Source organism: Eumetopias jubatus, unplaced genomic scaffold, assembly GCF_037043125.1.
Source record: "Eumetopias jubatus isolate StellerSeaLion01/CBP00866 unplaced genomic scaffold, mEumJub1_p1.0 scaffold_7, whole genome shotgun sequence".
Lineage (NCBI taxonomy): Eukaryota > Metazoa > Chordata > Mammalia > Carnivora > Otariidae > Eumetopias > Eumetopias jubatus.
Window position 1 is genome coordinate 48,353,798 of NW_028274813.1, and position 14,833 is coordinate 48,368,630.

At 40.6% G+C, this 14,833-nt stretch overlaps 2 protein-coding genes across 3 annotated transcripts in view; both read left to right on the plus strand.

Annotated features, from left to right (window-relative positions):
* L2HGDH (L-2-hydroxyglutarate dehydrogenase) overlaps positions 1-3,770 on the plus strand; it is a 43,505-nt gene extending 39,735 nt beyond the window's left edge. The window contains exon 10 of the mRNA XM_028099190.2: positions 1,714-3,770. Within this exon, the coding sequence (XP_027954991.1) occupies positions 1,714-1,909 (196 nt within the window). The 3' untranslated portion in view covers positions 1,910-3,770. The remainder of the gene's footprint in view (positions 1-1,713) is intronic.
* Positions 3,771-9,088: 5,318 nt separating this feature from the next.
* Positions 9,089-14,833, plus strand: part of SOS2 (SOS Ras/Rho guanine nucleotide exchange factor 2) — an 81,379-nt gene continuing 75,634 nt past the window's right edge. Inside the window, exon 1 of one of the 2 annotated variants that reach the window (XR_003609870.2) lies at positions 9,089-9,281. Coding sequence is in view for 1 of the 2 variants with exons in the window: in XM_028106625.2 (XP_027962426.1) it covers positions 9,195-9,281 (87 nt within the window). In the remaining variant the exon portion in view is untranslated. The remainder of the gene's footprint in view (positions 9,282-14,833) is intronic. The other variant, XM_028106625.2, reaches the window with a different exon arrangement.

The following is a 14,833-nucleotide window of genomic DNA, read 5'->3' on the forward strand; positions in this document are numbered from 1 at the left end:
CATTCCACTTATACAGAATTTATTTTACACCTATTATACCAAACAGCGTTTTAAACACTGGCATATAAACTCCCTAAGAAGATAAAGCGAAGACAAAAGTGTGTATCAGAAACAAAATACACTATCACTTAATAGTCTTCAAACATTATTGCACTTTAACTTTCATAATTTTGACAGTGCATTCATGGAATAATCTGAAGACAACTAATTTTAACAAAGAACACTTTAAGCAGACATGACTGTCCTAATTGTTTATTAGGTAAGAATTTTACAAATATCGGGCGCCTGGGTGGCTCAGTTGGTTAAGCGACTGCCTTCGGCTCAGGTCATGATCCTGGAGTCCCGGGATCAAGTCCCACATCGGGCTCCCTGCTCACAGGGAGTCTGCTTCTCTCTCTGACCCTCTTCCCTCTCGTGCTCTCTATTTCTCATTCTCTCTCTCTCAAAGAAATAAATAAAATCTTTATAAAAAAAAAGAATTTTACAAATATTATAAGCAGTAATGGTGGAGCTGGAGAGTATTGCATCTTCTCCGTGCCGCACAGCAAGAACCACTCATAGTGTGGTGGAAGCTGAGACCATTTCTAAGGCCACAGCTCTTGGCTCTTGAGGCCTGCAGGTGTCAGCCCTCACATCTCCCGGTGCTTGTGGTTTGGTGATACATTGGGTGTCAGGATTTCTTCTGATCGCTTTATGGAATGGATCGATGAGGATAACCTCGAAGAATTTGTACATGGAATCTTTGCCCCCAATAAGAATTCAGGACTCTCAGAGCTGCACAGTGGCGTCTAGCTCGCTCCTCTGCAACAGACTGAAGGCCTCAGGCAAACTTCAGCCGGTTAACGCCATGGTGGACAGGCTTGCGCTATGTCTCACCCTTAGGAACTGGGCATTTGCGGCCACCACATTGCACACAAATCCAATATATGACACAGCCTTGCTTGGTCTTGTATAAGGGAGGTACTTTTGGATTCAAAAATATTTTATTCAGATTTCATCTGTAAGTTTTAACTATCTTAAAAAAAACTAATTTGTGAACTCCAGTGTTATAAAAGCCAGAACTTTCATTCGTAAAGGCTCTTACCGTATTAACATGCTGCCAAGTTAATTCATTTTTGTGCTTTTCCTATCATCTCTGTTTAATCGAAGGTTATCCTGATATCAGTGAAGGCTAAACTGTTGAAAATAAAAACAAACTGCAAAAAATAACTTGCTGCCATTTGCAAATATTGCTCTCCATCAGTTTTAATTTACAATCAAAACAAAATGCAAAAATAAATAGAATTCTATAGTGGATACTTAGGAATGCAACTGACATACATAACTTCTATTTTTATTGCTTTGTATTAGAGACTTATTTATTCCCATTGATTTTATAATAAATTCATCTTATAAATCCAAATTAAATCACCTGTTCTAATTGTGGATTTTTCTGCTACTTTGGGGAAAAACAAATATTTATAAGTAAATATTTGTGTATTCTTTGGTAGCATTTATTGACACTGTTACATGGCAGGCATTATGCTCTAGGCTAAGGATATATTTGACAGGCTACAAACTGATAGCCATTGGCTAAACACAAACCTATTGGGTTTCTGCATAATTGTGCATTTAAAAGAATAAAGACTATTGATTTAAGAATACTTTGAAACCACTGATTTGTAAAGTGTCCTATCTCTTCCAGTCAGTTGACTTCCACTCTTGCTTTTGCAGAGGTCCAGCTGGAGTAAGAGCCCAAGCCCTGGATAGGGATGGAAATCTGGTAGAAGATTTTGTATTTGATGGAGGAGTTGGGGATATTGGAAATCGCATTCTTCATGTGAGAAATGCACCTTCCCCTGCTGCTACTTCTTCTCTTGCAATTTCTGTTATGATTGCAGATGAAGTACAACGAAAATTTAAATTGTAAATAATGTAAGGAGCTAGGTATGCATTTTAATTTCCACATTCAGCAACAAGAATATACTAATTGCATCCTTTAAGGAAAATGATTTGAAAATCTCATTTTTAGGTATCTCATTTAGGTAACAACTGAATTGTTAGAATGCTGTAACATAGAAATAATAATTTTTTAAAGTCCAGGCTCTTTTACTTTGTGAATAAAGAAGCAAGGTACAGTTATATCTGTCCTGAATCCCTGACTTTGTTATTGACCTCTCCTCACCAACCATGATCTAGAGATTTGGCTCTTCTAGAATTTCTGGGAACGAATGCACAAAAAATTGATTATTCCCTTAACCGATGGCACAGAAAATTGATTATTCCCTTAACCTTTTGGCTTTATGATATCTAAGCTTTTTTTTTTCTCTCCTAAATAAGAAAATATAGTATATTGTAGGTTGTAAACCTCCTTTTAATTTTAGTCATAGGAAAACTCACATTATTTGGAGCAACAGTATTTGTATTTGGGAATTTAAAATTCTTGATTTAAAGAAAATATATGAAATTTCACATTTTTAAGTAGTTTGAATAAGATCCTATATTAGCTATAATATTTGTAAGAAATAACTTCACAAAAGAAACATAAAGCCTTTATTATTCCCAGCCTTTTTATAACTGACTTAGTGTGGGGTTACCACTAAATTCAAATAGCAGTACGCCATGAGTGGTTCTTGCCTACTCTTCATAGTCTTTTGTCGTTGAGAAGCTAAAAAAACTTAGAACTGATAGGTTTTTTATGAGAGCAGTTTTAGAATCCTGACACTGGTATACAGAACTCTGTAATTTTAAAAATTATTTACCTCTATATCTCTGTTTTTCAGTCACACCAAGTTTCTCAAACGTTGGCCAAGATCACTAATTATTCATGCCTACTTGGTTTTCAGGGATCCTATGAACTTTTATGAGGATATTTCTTCATTTGGGGGAAATACCTAACTTTGAGGCATTCACTTTTGTAAACCGCAAAAGTGCCTTACATTCATGTGTACTTCATGAGTATTTTAAATCGTGGCCCAGTGCCTATACTGTATATACGTGTGTGGTATCTGTTGAAATGATTCTTGCAGTTCAGAAAGTTGGAAAATAGAAATATAAATGAATTTATGGCAGCCTACTCATTGGGGAAACTTTTATTACAGAACCATCATTTAGATGAGACATTATCATTCATTCCTTCATATATATGCTCTCTCAGGATTAATCTTCCACTCTTCATTCTTTCCTCTTATCTCTCCAAATCTGTGTGATAGATGAGTAAGGATGTGCATTTTGACTGATAGGAAAAACTTCTGTTTTCTTCTTTTCACTTCAAGCCTTGGTGATTACATTGTTTGAGCTACCTCAACCATTAATTTGAAAGGCTATATCACCAGCTCATGTTCAAGAAGTAGCACATCCCAGGTATAGATGAGGCAATTATTTGACACTTGGGATGAGCATTTTGAAAGCATTCAGAAACCACTCACAGAAGAAACCAGCCCTAATGGTACTTCATAACAACTGATTCCTCCAAGAAATGTGACACACAGGATATTTTTCTGTTCCATTACAAGACTATTAAGAGATGGAAAATTTTACAATTCTCTGTTTCATGAATAGTGAGATTGCATATATACTAAGCTGTGAAAGGTTGAAATTACAAAAATAACTATTCTACTCAAAGCAACCCTTATTCCATTTGGGTCTATATTATGCCCCCAAAAAATACAAGTGAAAAAAATTATTGAAAGTGTTTTGAATGTGGAGGTTATTCTATTTGTAAAACACTTTATATCAATCGGGTTTTGTTGTGTAATACTGATATGATATTTAAAAGTTTTGTGTTCTGAGAGAAGAAAAATGTAAATTAATATTAAAATATTTTAATGAGCCTTGGTGTTGTGAATATAATTTTTAGTTTCATAAAAACTCTGATTCAAGTAAATGTTTTGTATGTGAAACATGAACTATCATAGCTTTAAATAGAAGCCAATCTTTAAAAAAATGAAAAAACTATATTTGTGTATAATGTAAAAATGAGGTTTATATTTTAGGTAAAAAGTAGAGCACTTCCCCACTTACAAAAACGGCTTTCAGTTTGGTAATGGTGGCAATATCTGGCTGACCTAAGTGTCATCTTCATACTCCAGAGCACCAGGGAATATTGTTTCTGTTCCATAGCAGAATATATAATGTAACATATAAACACACAATGCTTTGTTGGAGGTGGGGGGGGCAATAAATCAAATTGGAGTTTCATAAATAATTATAGTTTCTCTTAGGAAGACATTCTGGTATGCTATCTCTTACAGGGTTTGGTTTCTGGGCATAAGGGTTATAGGGCAAATGATCTGAGAGCCTGCTCCAGCTTCTTTTCAGCAGGTGGACTGTAACAGGACCAGAATTAGCTACAGCAACAAACCATGAAAGTGAGTGACAATGACATTTATTGCTTCCTGTGGCATTGCTTTGGTTTGCTTCTGACAGGCAGCACTTGTAGCTTTAAATAAATTGAGGAAGTAGGAGAGAGTAAATGGGAGAAATGTTGAGTAAGTCCTTCTTGAAAATGCTTTTCAGTGGGAGAATATTAGTGGTACACTTTTCTCTGTCTTTTAAAATTTGAGATGTGCTTAGATTATTCAAGTTATCTCTCAAAAGCCGTTCTAAATTCTAAAAAGACAAAATTACTATTTATCAAATAATATAACATATTAATTTTAACTCAAATTTATGATTGAGTATTGTATGTGTTTAACACCTCCATTTTTTTAATTTAAAAGATTTTATTTATTTGAGAGAGAGAGAAAGAGCAGGAGGTGGGGCAGAGGAAGAGGGAAAGGGAAAAACAGGCTCCATGCTGCAGAGAGCCTGATGCAGCGCTCTGTTCCAGGAGCCTGGGCATATGACCTGAGCCAGAGGCAGACGCTTAACCCACTGAGCCACCCAGGCACCCACAATACTTGCATTTTTTTTTTAAAGATTTTATTTATTTATTTCACAGAGAGAGACAGCGAGAAGAGGGAACACAAGCAGGGGGAGTGGGAGAGGGAGAAGCAGGCTTCCTGCCGAGCAGGGAGCCCGATGCGGGGCTCGATCCCAGGACCCTGGGATCACGACCCAACCCGAAGGCAGAGGCTTAATGACTGAGCCACCCAGGTGCCCAATACCTCCATTTTTTAAAAAAAGATTTTATTAAGTAATCTCCACACCCAATGTGGGGCTCAAACTCAACCCTTGAGATCAAGAGTTGCAGCCTCTACTGACAGCCTGCTGTGTGCCCCTAATACTTATATTTTTTAATACTTGAAGCAAGTGTTTATAATGGGGTTGGAAAAAAATTTTTTTAAGATTTTATTTATTTATTTGACGGAGAGCACAAGCAAGGGGAGCAGTAGGCAAAGGGAAAGGGAGAAGGAGAAGGGGGCTCCCTGCTGCAGGACTCCCCTGGGATCATGACCTGAGCTAAAGACAGACACCTAACCGACTGAGCCACCCAGGCTCCCTGGGGTTGGAAATTTTTTATTTACAAAATTTTTAAATTAATGTTTTGAATAAGTACAACATTGTTATGGTTGAAAATTCAAAAGTCCCCAAAATGTACTCAAAAGAATCTCCTTGGGGCGCCAGGGTGGCTCAGTCGTTAAGCATCTGCCTTCAGCTCAGGTCATGATCCCAGGGTCCTGGGATTGAGCTCCGCATCGGAATCCCTGCTCGGCGGGAAGCCTGCTTCTCCCTCTCCCACTCCCTCTGCTTGTGTTCCCTCTCTGGCTGTGTCTCTCTCTGTCAAATAAATAAAATCTTAAAAAAAAAAAAATCTCCTCTCCTCCAAGCCATCCAGTTCTCATTCTGATGCAACAAAAATTGTCAGTATCTCTTGCACAGCCTTACAGAGATGATATATGTAACAAAATCCCGCCTCTTTTTTTAAAGATTTTATTTATTTATTTGACAAAGAGTGTGAGAGAGCACAAGCAGGGGGAGCTGCAGAGGGAGAGGAAGAAGCAGCTTCCCACTGAGCAGGGAGCCTGATGTGGGGCTCCATCCCAGAACCCTGAGATCATGACCTGAGCAGAAGGCAGATGCTTAACCGACTGAGCCACTCAGGCACCCCCCGCCTCCATTTCTTTTACACAAGTGGTAGCACACTCTGCATACTATGTTATAGTCCCTGCTCTTTTCACTTTGCACTGTCTCTTTGATAATGTTCAAGTAGCCTGAACACAGTGGCCTGGTTCTTTTTGAATGATTTTATAGCTTCCATTCTGTGAATTTACTGTTATTTGTTGAACAAAGCCCTTATATCTACTGATGATTATTTAAATTATTTCTGGGGTACTTTTGTTTTTGCTGTAACAGTACTGCAGTGAATAACTTTGTGTTAAATCATTTTACATATAAGCAAGTATACCGATAGGACATATTCTTAGAATTTGCTGGGTCAAAGGGTATTTGCCTTTGCAACTTTGATAGTGTCAAGTTGCCCTTGGTAGAGGTTGAACCAATTTAGGCTCTCACAAAAAGTATACTAGAGTATTTATTTCCCCATAGTCTCACCAACATAGTATATAATCAGACTTTTTGATCTGTGTGGGTGGCTATTCTAGTAGGTAAAAAATTAATAGTATAATTTCAATTTTTTGTAATGAGTGAAGTTGAACATGCTTAATATATATATATTTTTAAGATTTTCTTTATTTATTTGTCAGAGAGAGAGAGCATGAGCACAAGCAGGGGGAGTGGCAGGCAGAGGAAGAAGCAGGCTCCCCGGCTGAGCCGGGAGCCCAATGCAGGACTCTATCCCAGGACCTAAGGATCATGATCTGAGCCAAAGGCAGATGCTTAACTGACAGCCACCTAGGTGTCCCCATGTTTAATATACTTAGACATATTTCTTTTCTGTGAATCTTTTTTTTCATATACTTTATCCTTTTTTCCCCTTGAGTTTTGGTCTTATTAATTTGTAGGACATATTTATTTATTTATTTGAAGTAGGCCCTATGTGGAGCCCCACATGGGGCTTGAACTCATGACCTGAGATTGAGACCTGAGCAGATTTTAAGAGTCAGATGCTCAACTTTCTGAGCGACCCAGGGGCCCCTGTAGGAACTCTTTTAGATATTAGAGAAATGAACTATTTAGAAAATGAGTTGCAAATATTTTTTCCAGTTTGTCATCTGCCTTTTGGCTTACCTTGTGATTTTTTTTCTGTTCATTTTTAAAAATAGGTTTATCAATCTAGATTTTGTATCATAGTAGAAACGTCTTTTGTATTCTGAAGTTATAAACAAATTATTTTATGGTTTTAATTTTTTACATTTAAGTCTTTGACACTTCTGCAATTTATCCTCGTGTAGAGTGTGGGGTATGGATCCAACATTTTATTTTGGATGGCCCATTTGTCTGGTTGGGATTTTTATGGGTGTCATTCTTGGATTATCCCCCACATGCACGTGGATCACATTTCTGTTTGCCTAGCTCAGAGATCACAACTCAGATGCCTGTAGAGACTAGGCAGGTTACATAAAAGGGTGGAGAGTGCCAGGTAGGGAGTATAGCCAACTGGAAATGGGATGGCATACTTTTCTAAAGAGGGCAGCCACTACCCACTGCCTGTTGATTATTCTTTTGCAGGAACGCAGCAGGGCCCAATGTTGCTAGATTTTTGTCAAGAGAAGGGAAATCCCTTGATTTTAAAATTTAAATATAGATTTGGATAAACAGAATGTGTCTTCAGGCCAGTTTTGGCTCAGAGAAGGCTTCCAATATCCTTGGCCAAGAATGAAACTTCCCACCAACAACTTTACTCTCCTATAATACAATCACAGTCTAGTAGTTTGACAGCCTAGTAGTATACAGCTGGAGTTCTGGAAGAGAGAAAAGACAGTCTATATAAGCCAGTCTTTGCAAAGTAATTGGAGAAATACAAGCATTTCACTATCTTTTTATCCCAAGTACATGGACATATGGATGTGACTTTATTAGAAGAAATTCGTGCTTCAGTGGATATTTGGATTAGAAAAAATGAGTTTTCCAGTTCTGTCATTCTGATTTTGCCAAATGACAAATTGGTGTGTGTTTTGGGAAAGGATAATTGTTGGGTTACTAATCCGAGAAGTGAAGCGTGGCAGTTTTTCACCCTGCTCTTCCTTTCCCTTCCTCATTGCTGGTGGCTGACCCCACTGTGTGCTGAGGGCTTTCCAAGTCTCACCTCCTTCAGTCCTGAAAACATCACTCGATGAAATAGTTAACTATCTCCAAATGCCGAATAGCCATGTAGAGCACACGTTAAACATCCTGTCCGGCCGAATGTCCCTTTCTCTCCCCATCCTGACCTGCCCCGCATGACTGCAACACTGGGGCTCAGAGTGGCACCGAATCAGGATTGTTTTTGGGAAGGTCGAGAGAAGGGAGCGTTTGTGTAAAACACAGTCATTTGGGTGGTCTGTCTGGAACAGCCTCCCTGCCAGTCCCCACCACAGGCCGACTCCCACTGCCAGCCCCCGCGCCTCTGCAACCCCGCGACCCGCCGGCGCCTCTGCCAGCTCCGCGGCGCGCATGCTCCGTGCGGGGCTTCTCCGGCGACCCAGGATAATGAGCGCCGGGCCCAGGGGGCGGGCCGAGCGGCGACAGCTAGAGCCGGGAGCTCGGCGGCGGCCCCGGGGCGCTGTGCGTGGCTGCTACAGGGGTGGCAGCGGTGGCCAGCACTGTATGCGCCAGAGTGTGGGTCGCTCGCCCGATGTGCACGCCCGCTTGGTCCCCAGAGCCCTCTAGAGGTGACTCGGGCGGGCCGCGCGGCGTTGCCTGTTGGGAGGGCGGGGATGAGGCAATGAGGAGACAAGCTGCCGCCGCCGCTGCTCTCCGCCAGCCGCGGCCGTAGCGGGAGCTGGGGCGCGGGCGAGGTCAGCCGTACCCCGCGCCGGGTTGCGAACCCAGACAAAGGAGGAGGAGCCGCCCGAGGAGCGGGCTAGCGCCGCCGGGAAAGGAGGCCGCCGTCTCGGTCGCAGCTGGAGGTCACCCGGACTCTCGGGTCGCCGCGCTTCCTCTGCGGACGCTGCGCGAGGCGAGGCCGCCCGGGCCGAGGAAACCGCCCCCGGAGCCCCCGCCCACCCGCCGGCGCCGCCCCCGAGCCGCCTCGGCCCTAGCTGCGGCCCGGGCGGGAGGCGGCGGCGGCGGCCGGCGAGGCGAGGCGGCCCGCGCCCTGCCTGTCAGGCCACCCGCCCGGCCCGGCTCCGTCCGCGGGCCGCCCCTGATGCGGAGGCGCTGCTGCCGGGGCCATGCAGCAGGCGTCGCAGCCGTACGAGTTTTTCAGCGAAGAGAACAGTCCGAAATGGCGGGGACTGCTGGTCTCGGCCCTGCGGAAGGTCAGTGCTGGTGCCCGGGCGGCCGCGGGGGCCGAGGGAGGTGCCGGGGCGGCCGCGGGCTGCGTCGGCTGAGCCCGGCGGCGGGCAGGCGGGCGGGCTGGCAGCGGGCGGGGTGGGGGTTGCCCAGCCCGGGGCCCCGGCGAGCCTCTAACGGGGAGCTGCACGTCCTCCCATGCTCGGGTCCCGTGGGCCGAGCTGTTGCTCCGTGGCTGGCTGTGGGGGACTCAGGATTGCCTGTTGCATCCAAAAGGACGTTTTCTCAAGTTTTTGCCTGGCCCCGGAAGGAAGGTTTTGTTATGATCATAAAAATGGATTTCGTGTTGCAGTCATTTCGTCAGGCAACTTCCGCCGTTGGCCAATTTGTTGTCCTCAGGCTGGATTAGGGCAAGAGAAAGTCTCGCTGGTGTTTACATAGTTTCTAAAACAAAAGTTCATTTCCAGGCCCAGTAATTACTTTTAATCAGGTTCTTTGGGGGTGTTCCCCTAGGCAGTTTGCTTGTCAGGGGTGTCCATTCACGAGGCAGTACTTTTTTGTAACATGGATGTGTTTCACGTGTGAAATGTCAGTGGGCCCTAAAACTCCTTTTAACAATTCTTGAGGGAAATTTAAAATGCTTGCTCACTTCCTGCAAAAGGTGTCCTACCCATTTACAAGAGATTTCCCCTAAAAAATTTGTTATTTCTTCACTGGGTGCAGTGTAGAACTTGGAATCATTTTAAGGGGGCAAAAAAGGTGCAGCTCACAAAAATCAACCTTTCAAGTTTGGTTGTATCCTGGGTGCATCTCCTGTAGATGATGTGAGTCTCCGTTTGTGAATTTAGATAATCATATTATCATTTTTATAATAAACCTTTTTGTAAGGTCAAGACAAATTTAAAGACTGCAAGATTAGACATCATGCCTGCTGAACTTGGGCTTCCATTGACATTGATGCAAGGGGTTAGTACCGTCTGCATTTTGTGCAAAGTAACCAAGAATAAACTTTAAAATAATAAAGAAAAAATAAACATTAATTTAAAAGACTGCACTTGGAAAATAAATCCTCATATAACAAATTTCTGTAAATGAAAGGAAGAAGTATATTTTAAAGGTGAGAACATTTTCCTCATGCATTTAGGGTTTCAGATTTTCCATCGTTTTCATAATTCTTACAAGGAGATATTACCTCCCTTGGGCCAAACACCAAGTCGTGTCTTTTTAGAGAACTTGGTGGTGGAGGTAACTAGGGGTAGTTATCATTTCACTGGCCTACTAGGTGTTAAAGTTAATTGACTTTACTTCCATGGGCAGCCTGATTCTACAAGGAGAGGGAAAGAAAAGCAAGTGCGCTGAGTAGTGATAATGAACTCTGGCCCGAGTTGAAAAGTAAAGGGGGATATGATATGCTTAGCTAGTGGTGCTTTCTGGTAGCAAATAGTATTTGAATGTGTGTTGCATAATTTATTCAGTAGGTAGCTTTGACCCTAATAATCCTGCATGAACAGAGACAGATTTACTTCTTCAGGTTAGGGGGGAAACAAAGCCAGAACAAGTATCCTAGTCCATTGCTTTGAGACTGTTATTTTGCATTTATATGCTGTGCTTGTTTACCTGGAGCTCAGGTGTCTTGTAGATCTGTATTGTCTTGTACCACAGTTCTCATAGATCCTTTGCTTATGGAATAAATACATCTTAAGAAAATTTGGTCTTTTGCAGTGAGCTGAATTCAAAAAGCAATTTCTATTTAATTCATTAATTTACCGTTATTACAGAATTGAGATCTATTCCTATGGAAGACATTTTTTATATTTTTGGAAAATTTTTGGTGTTAATAATAACTGGATTACGTCCAGTTCTGTGGCATCTGGGTATTTGTGGTATTGCAACATCTAGGTTTATGGTGCCTGCTAAGAGTTATTGCTCATAAGGAGCTCAAGGTTCACTCTTCCTTTGTAGGATGTGTTACATTCTGGTATGTACCTGCCAGCCATACCTTTGTACAATGAGAAATCCTGCCATTTTGAGGGAGGCTCTGTCTTTACATTCAAGGCATCTAGAACTTGGCTTGCTTCCTTCCTCCAGCTAAAAGATAGTTACAAAGACTACTAGGATAAGTAGTAGTAGCGTTGGACTACTAGGATTTTTCTTCTCCAGTTGGCTTTTTCCTTCATTGAACATGTGGAATACTTCATTTAATTTTTTTTCCCTTTATTTTTATCCATGTATTTTTTAAATTGAAGTATAGTTGACACTAACATTTATTGAACACATTTTAGGTACTTGGCACCATGCTGGAACTAAGGTGAAATAAAGATGAATAAAAGCCATGCTCTAAAGGTGTTTACCATCTACACTGAACATTCTAAACTTTTTGGTTTTGGTTTGTATAAATGAGATAGCTAGCAATTAGAGCTCAGAGTTATGTAAGGAATATCTATATGTGTGTGTGAAAAGAGCAGTGTACTTTAATTGGCTCTATCAGATTCTACTTGGGCATCTTTCTTGGGGAAACCTCTAAAACTTAAAGTGTAATTTTCTGAAAGGTAAAATCATGACTCATACAAATATAAATGAACGTGTGTCAGTGATTTTGATTCAGCTTATTACCTAATAGGGGAACTCATAAGTTAATGTTAAAACTACTTCATATGAAAATTTTAGGAGGTAGGTATTTAATAGACAATTTAATACAGGAATATTAAGATAAGATTGTTGGGTTAGATACAAAATTAGTTAATACCCTATAGGAATAGAAACAGTAAGTTTTGGATTGTCTTTTCCACTGATATGAAATTATTTGCATCTGTACCAGACAAAAATCTCAATGTTAATCTTACAGATTTGTAACATAGCCCAGTCAGTAGAGAGTATTCAAAGGTTTGAGCACAGCATTGTACTGAAAGATACTTAGTAATCTCTTCTGCTTATTTTCAAGTTTTGGCTAATTTTTATGAAAATCAGATTATGTGGTGAAGTCACCATTGTTGACCCTGAAAACACAGGGGATTTTTAAAACCAACATTAAATATTTATTTCACTACATAGAAACACAAACATTGAAAAATAGATTTATGGAGGGGCGCCTGAGTGGCTCATTCATTAAGTGTCTGCCTTCTGCTCAGGTCATGATCCCAGGGTCCTGGGATCGAGCCCCGCATTGGGCTCCCTGCTCCACGGGAGGCCTGCTTCTCCCTCCCGTACTCCTCCAGCTTGTATTCTCTCTCTTGCTGTGTCTCTGTCAAATAAATAAATAAAATCTTAAAAAAAAAATTTATGAAAAAATAATTTTGGAAATAGAAATGTGTTCTTTAACTTTTTTTTTTTTTTAACTTTTAAAACAACTTCAGGTAGAGCATTTAAATACATAAAGAACTCCAAAGGGTAAAGCAGAGGGAAATGACATTACTAATGGATAATACATGGATTGTTAACATTACTGCTAAATTATGTATCTTCCCTAAAAGAGGCAGAAACATAAATGCCTTCACCATTACTCCCCAAGAAGATTGAAGCTACCATACTACTTGACAGGAAAAAAGAGTGGGGCATATACTTGTAAATGCCGCTTATTACCTGTGTCTTTAAAATGCCTTTGGTGCTTTGTGTTTGTGCTATTGATTGTATGCTGAAAAATCAGTGTAAGCAAATTCTACGCGTGGGAAACATGCCTTGAAATAATTTTATCAGGTTTTTTAGTCTCTTGTTGTTTCCCTCATAGATGCCTTTTCTATGGGGTGTTCTTCACCAGGCTAAATGTGGAAAAGAAAATGTCTTGTCTGTCTGTAGTTAAAAATGTCATAGAGAGAAAGAATTGGTTGAACTGTTTCTGACTCTAATTCAGGTTAAATATGAACGTCCCCCAAACATTACAGTTTGCTCTTAGGTATCTGTGTAGAATGTAAGAGGTATGAGACAATGTCTAGTTAATTAAATAGCAGTCTATGGCAGGGAAGAAGAGGGCAGGAGGTTTTGGTTTAGAAATGCTTTTGTGAACTCTGAAAGATTCTAGTGTTTCTGCCTTTGTACTGTCTCTTGGAACGATTTTAGAAGACTGCTCTGAATCTTTCTGGGGCCCAGAAGAAAAGTATAGGGTGCTTTGAGAAAATAAAATTGGTGTCACTGACACAAGAGGGTCAAGGAAGGCTTCTCTAGGGAAGTAACATTGTGCTCAGTTCTGGAGGAACTCATATAGTTCTGGAGGAACTATATATTCATGTATTTATTGAGTGCCTCATGGGTGCCCTGCACTACTCCTGATACTGAGGTTGTAGTAAGGCTCCTGCTCTCAGAAAGCTTCCATTCTAAATGCCTGTGTGGGAGAGGCCTGGGAAGGACAGACAATAAAGAACAATTATCTGAAAGATCAATAGGAATTAACAAGACAAAGAAAAGGGAGAGAAAGGCTGAGGGAAAGGTAGGAACACGGCTTGTTTAATGAAAAGAAGAGGCTAGTTGGTAGATAAGGTTAAGGTTTCTTCTACCTGAGAGTAGAAAGCCCTGTAGTGTTATTTATGTAACAAAATAATTAGATTAACTTGATCAAAAATGCTTTTTTTAAAAAGATCACTCCAACTGAAAGCTAGGAATGAATAGGATATCCTATGATTTTTTTTGTGATGTCAGGCCTGTTCTGGATTTCCTAAAGCCACTGACTATAACAGTAGAACTCCAGGGAGTCATTTGGAATTATTCCAAACTAATAATGACCCAAACTGACCCATGGGGTTCAGCCAGAACTGGATGAGCATTAGGAATGCATTTTAACTTGCTGCATTTAGCTCCCTGTCAGCCATGATTTAGTAGCCGTCCTCTATTTTCAGTTTAATTTTGGTATGGTATATTTGGAGCAATAATATTCCATTAAAGTGTTTTATGCTGACTATCCAAAGCATTACCTGTGTTACCACTTGACATAAATCAAGTATATGTCTTTTATTTTAACCATGGCCTCTCTTTCAAGGGAACAGTAGTTTGATTACATTGTCTGTTTGAATCAGGAAGGAATTTTAATGGAACTAATGGATTTAGCATTATCTCATGTAGTCATGTTAAAAATTAACAACCTAAAACCTCTTCTTTAACGTAAGAACATATGATAGTAGAAAGGTATAATGCATTATACACTTCACATTTTAATGTGTAGAAATGAAGCAACACAAAATTACATCAAGAGCTAGATATGAGCACTAGTATTGTCTCTTCCAAGTAAGGTTTTCATTCTCCCTGTTTTCTTCATTGAATCACTTTGTAAACTCAAACATTAGCTCTTAATAGGACTTCCTTATTCTTTCCTAATCTACCCATTAGCAGCATTTGGCAGTTGAACTCCTCCTCTTCCTTGAAATCCTTTTATTTGGCTTACAGGACACCGAGCTCTGCAGGTTTTCTCCCTCTGCCTGTTACTTTTAGGTCCTCTCCTTTGTTGAGTCCTCTTCTTCTCCCCAAACTACATCATCCTGACCTTCCCAGAGCTTAGTTTTTGGACTTTTGTTTCTATTTACAGTCACTTGGAGATCCCATCCAGCCTCATGGCTTCACATGTCGTCTGTATCTGATGATCCATATTTTTATC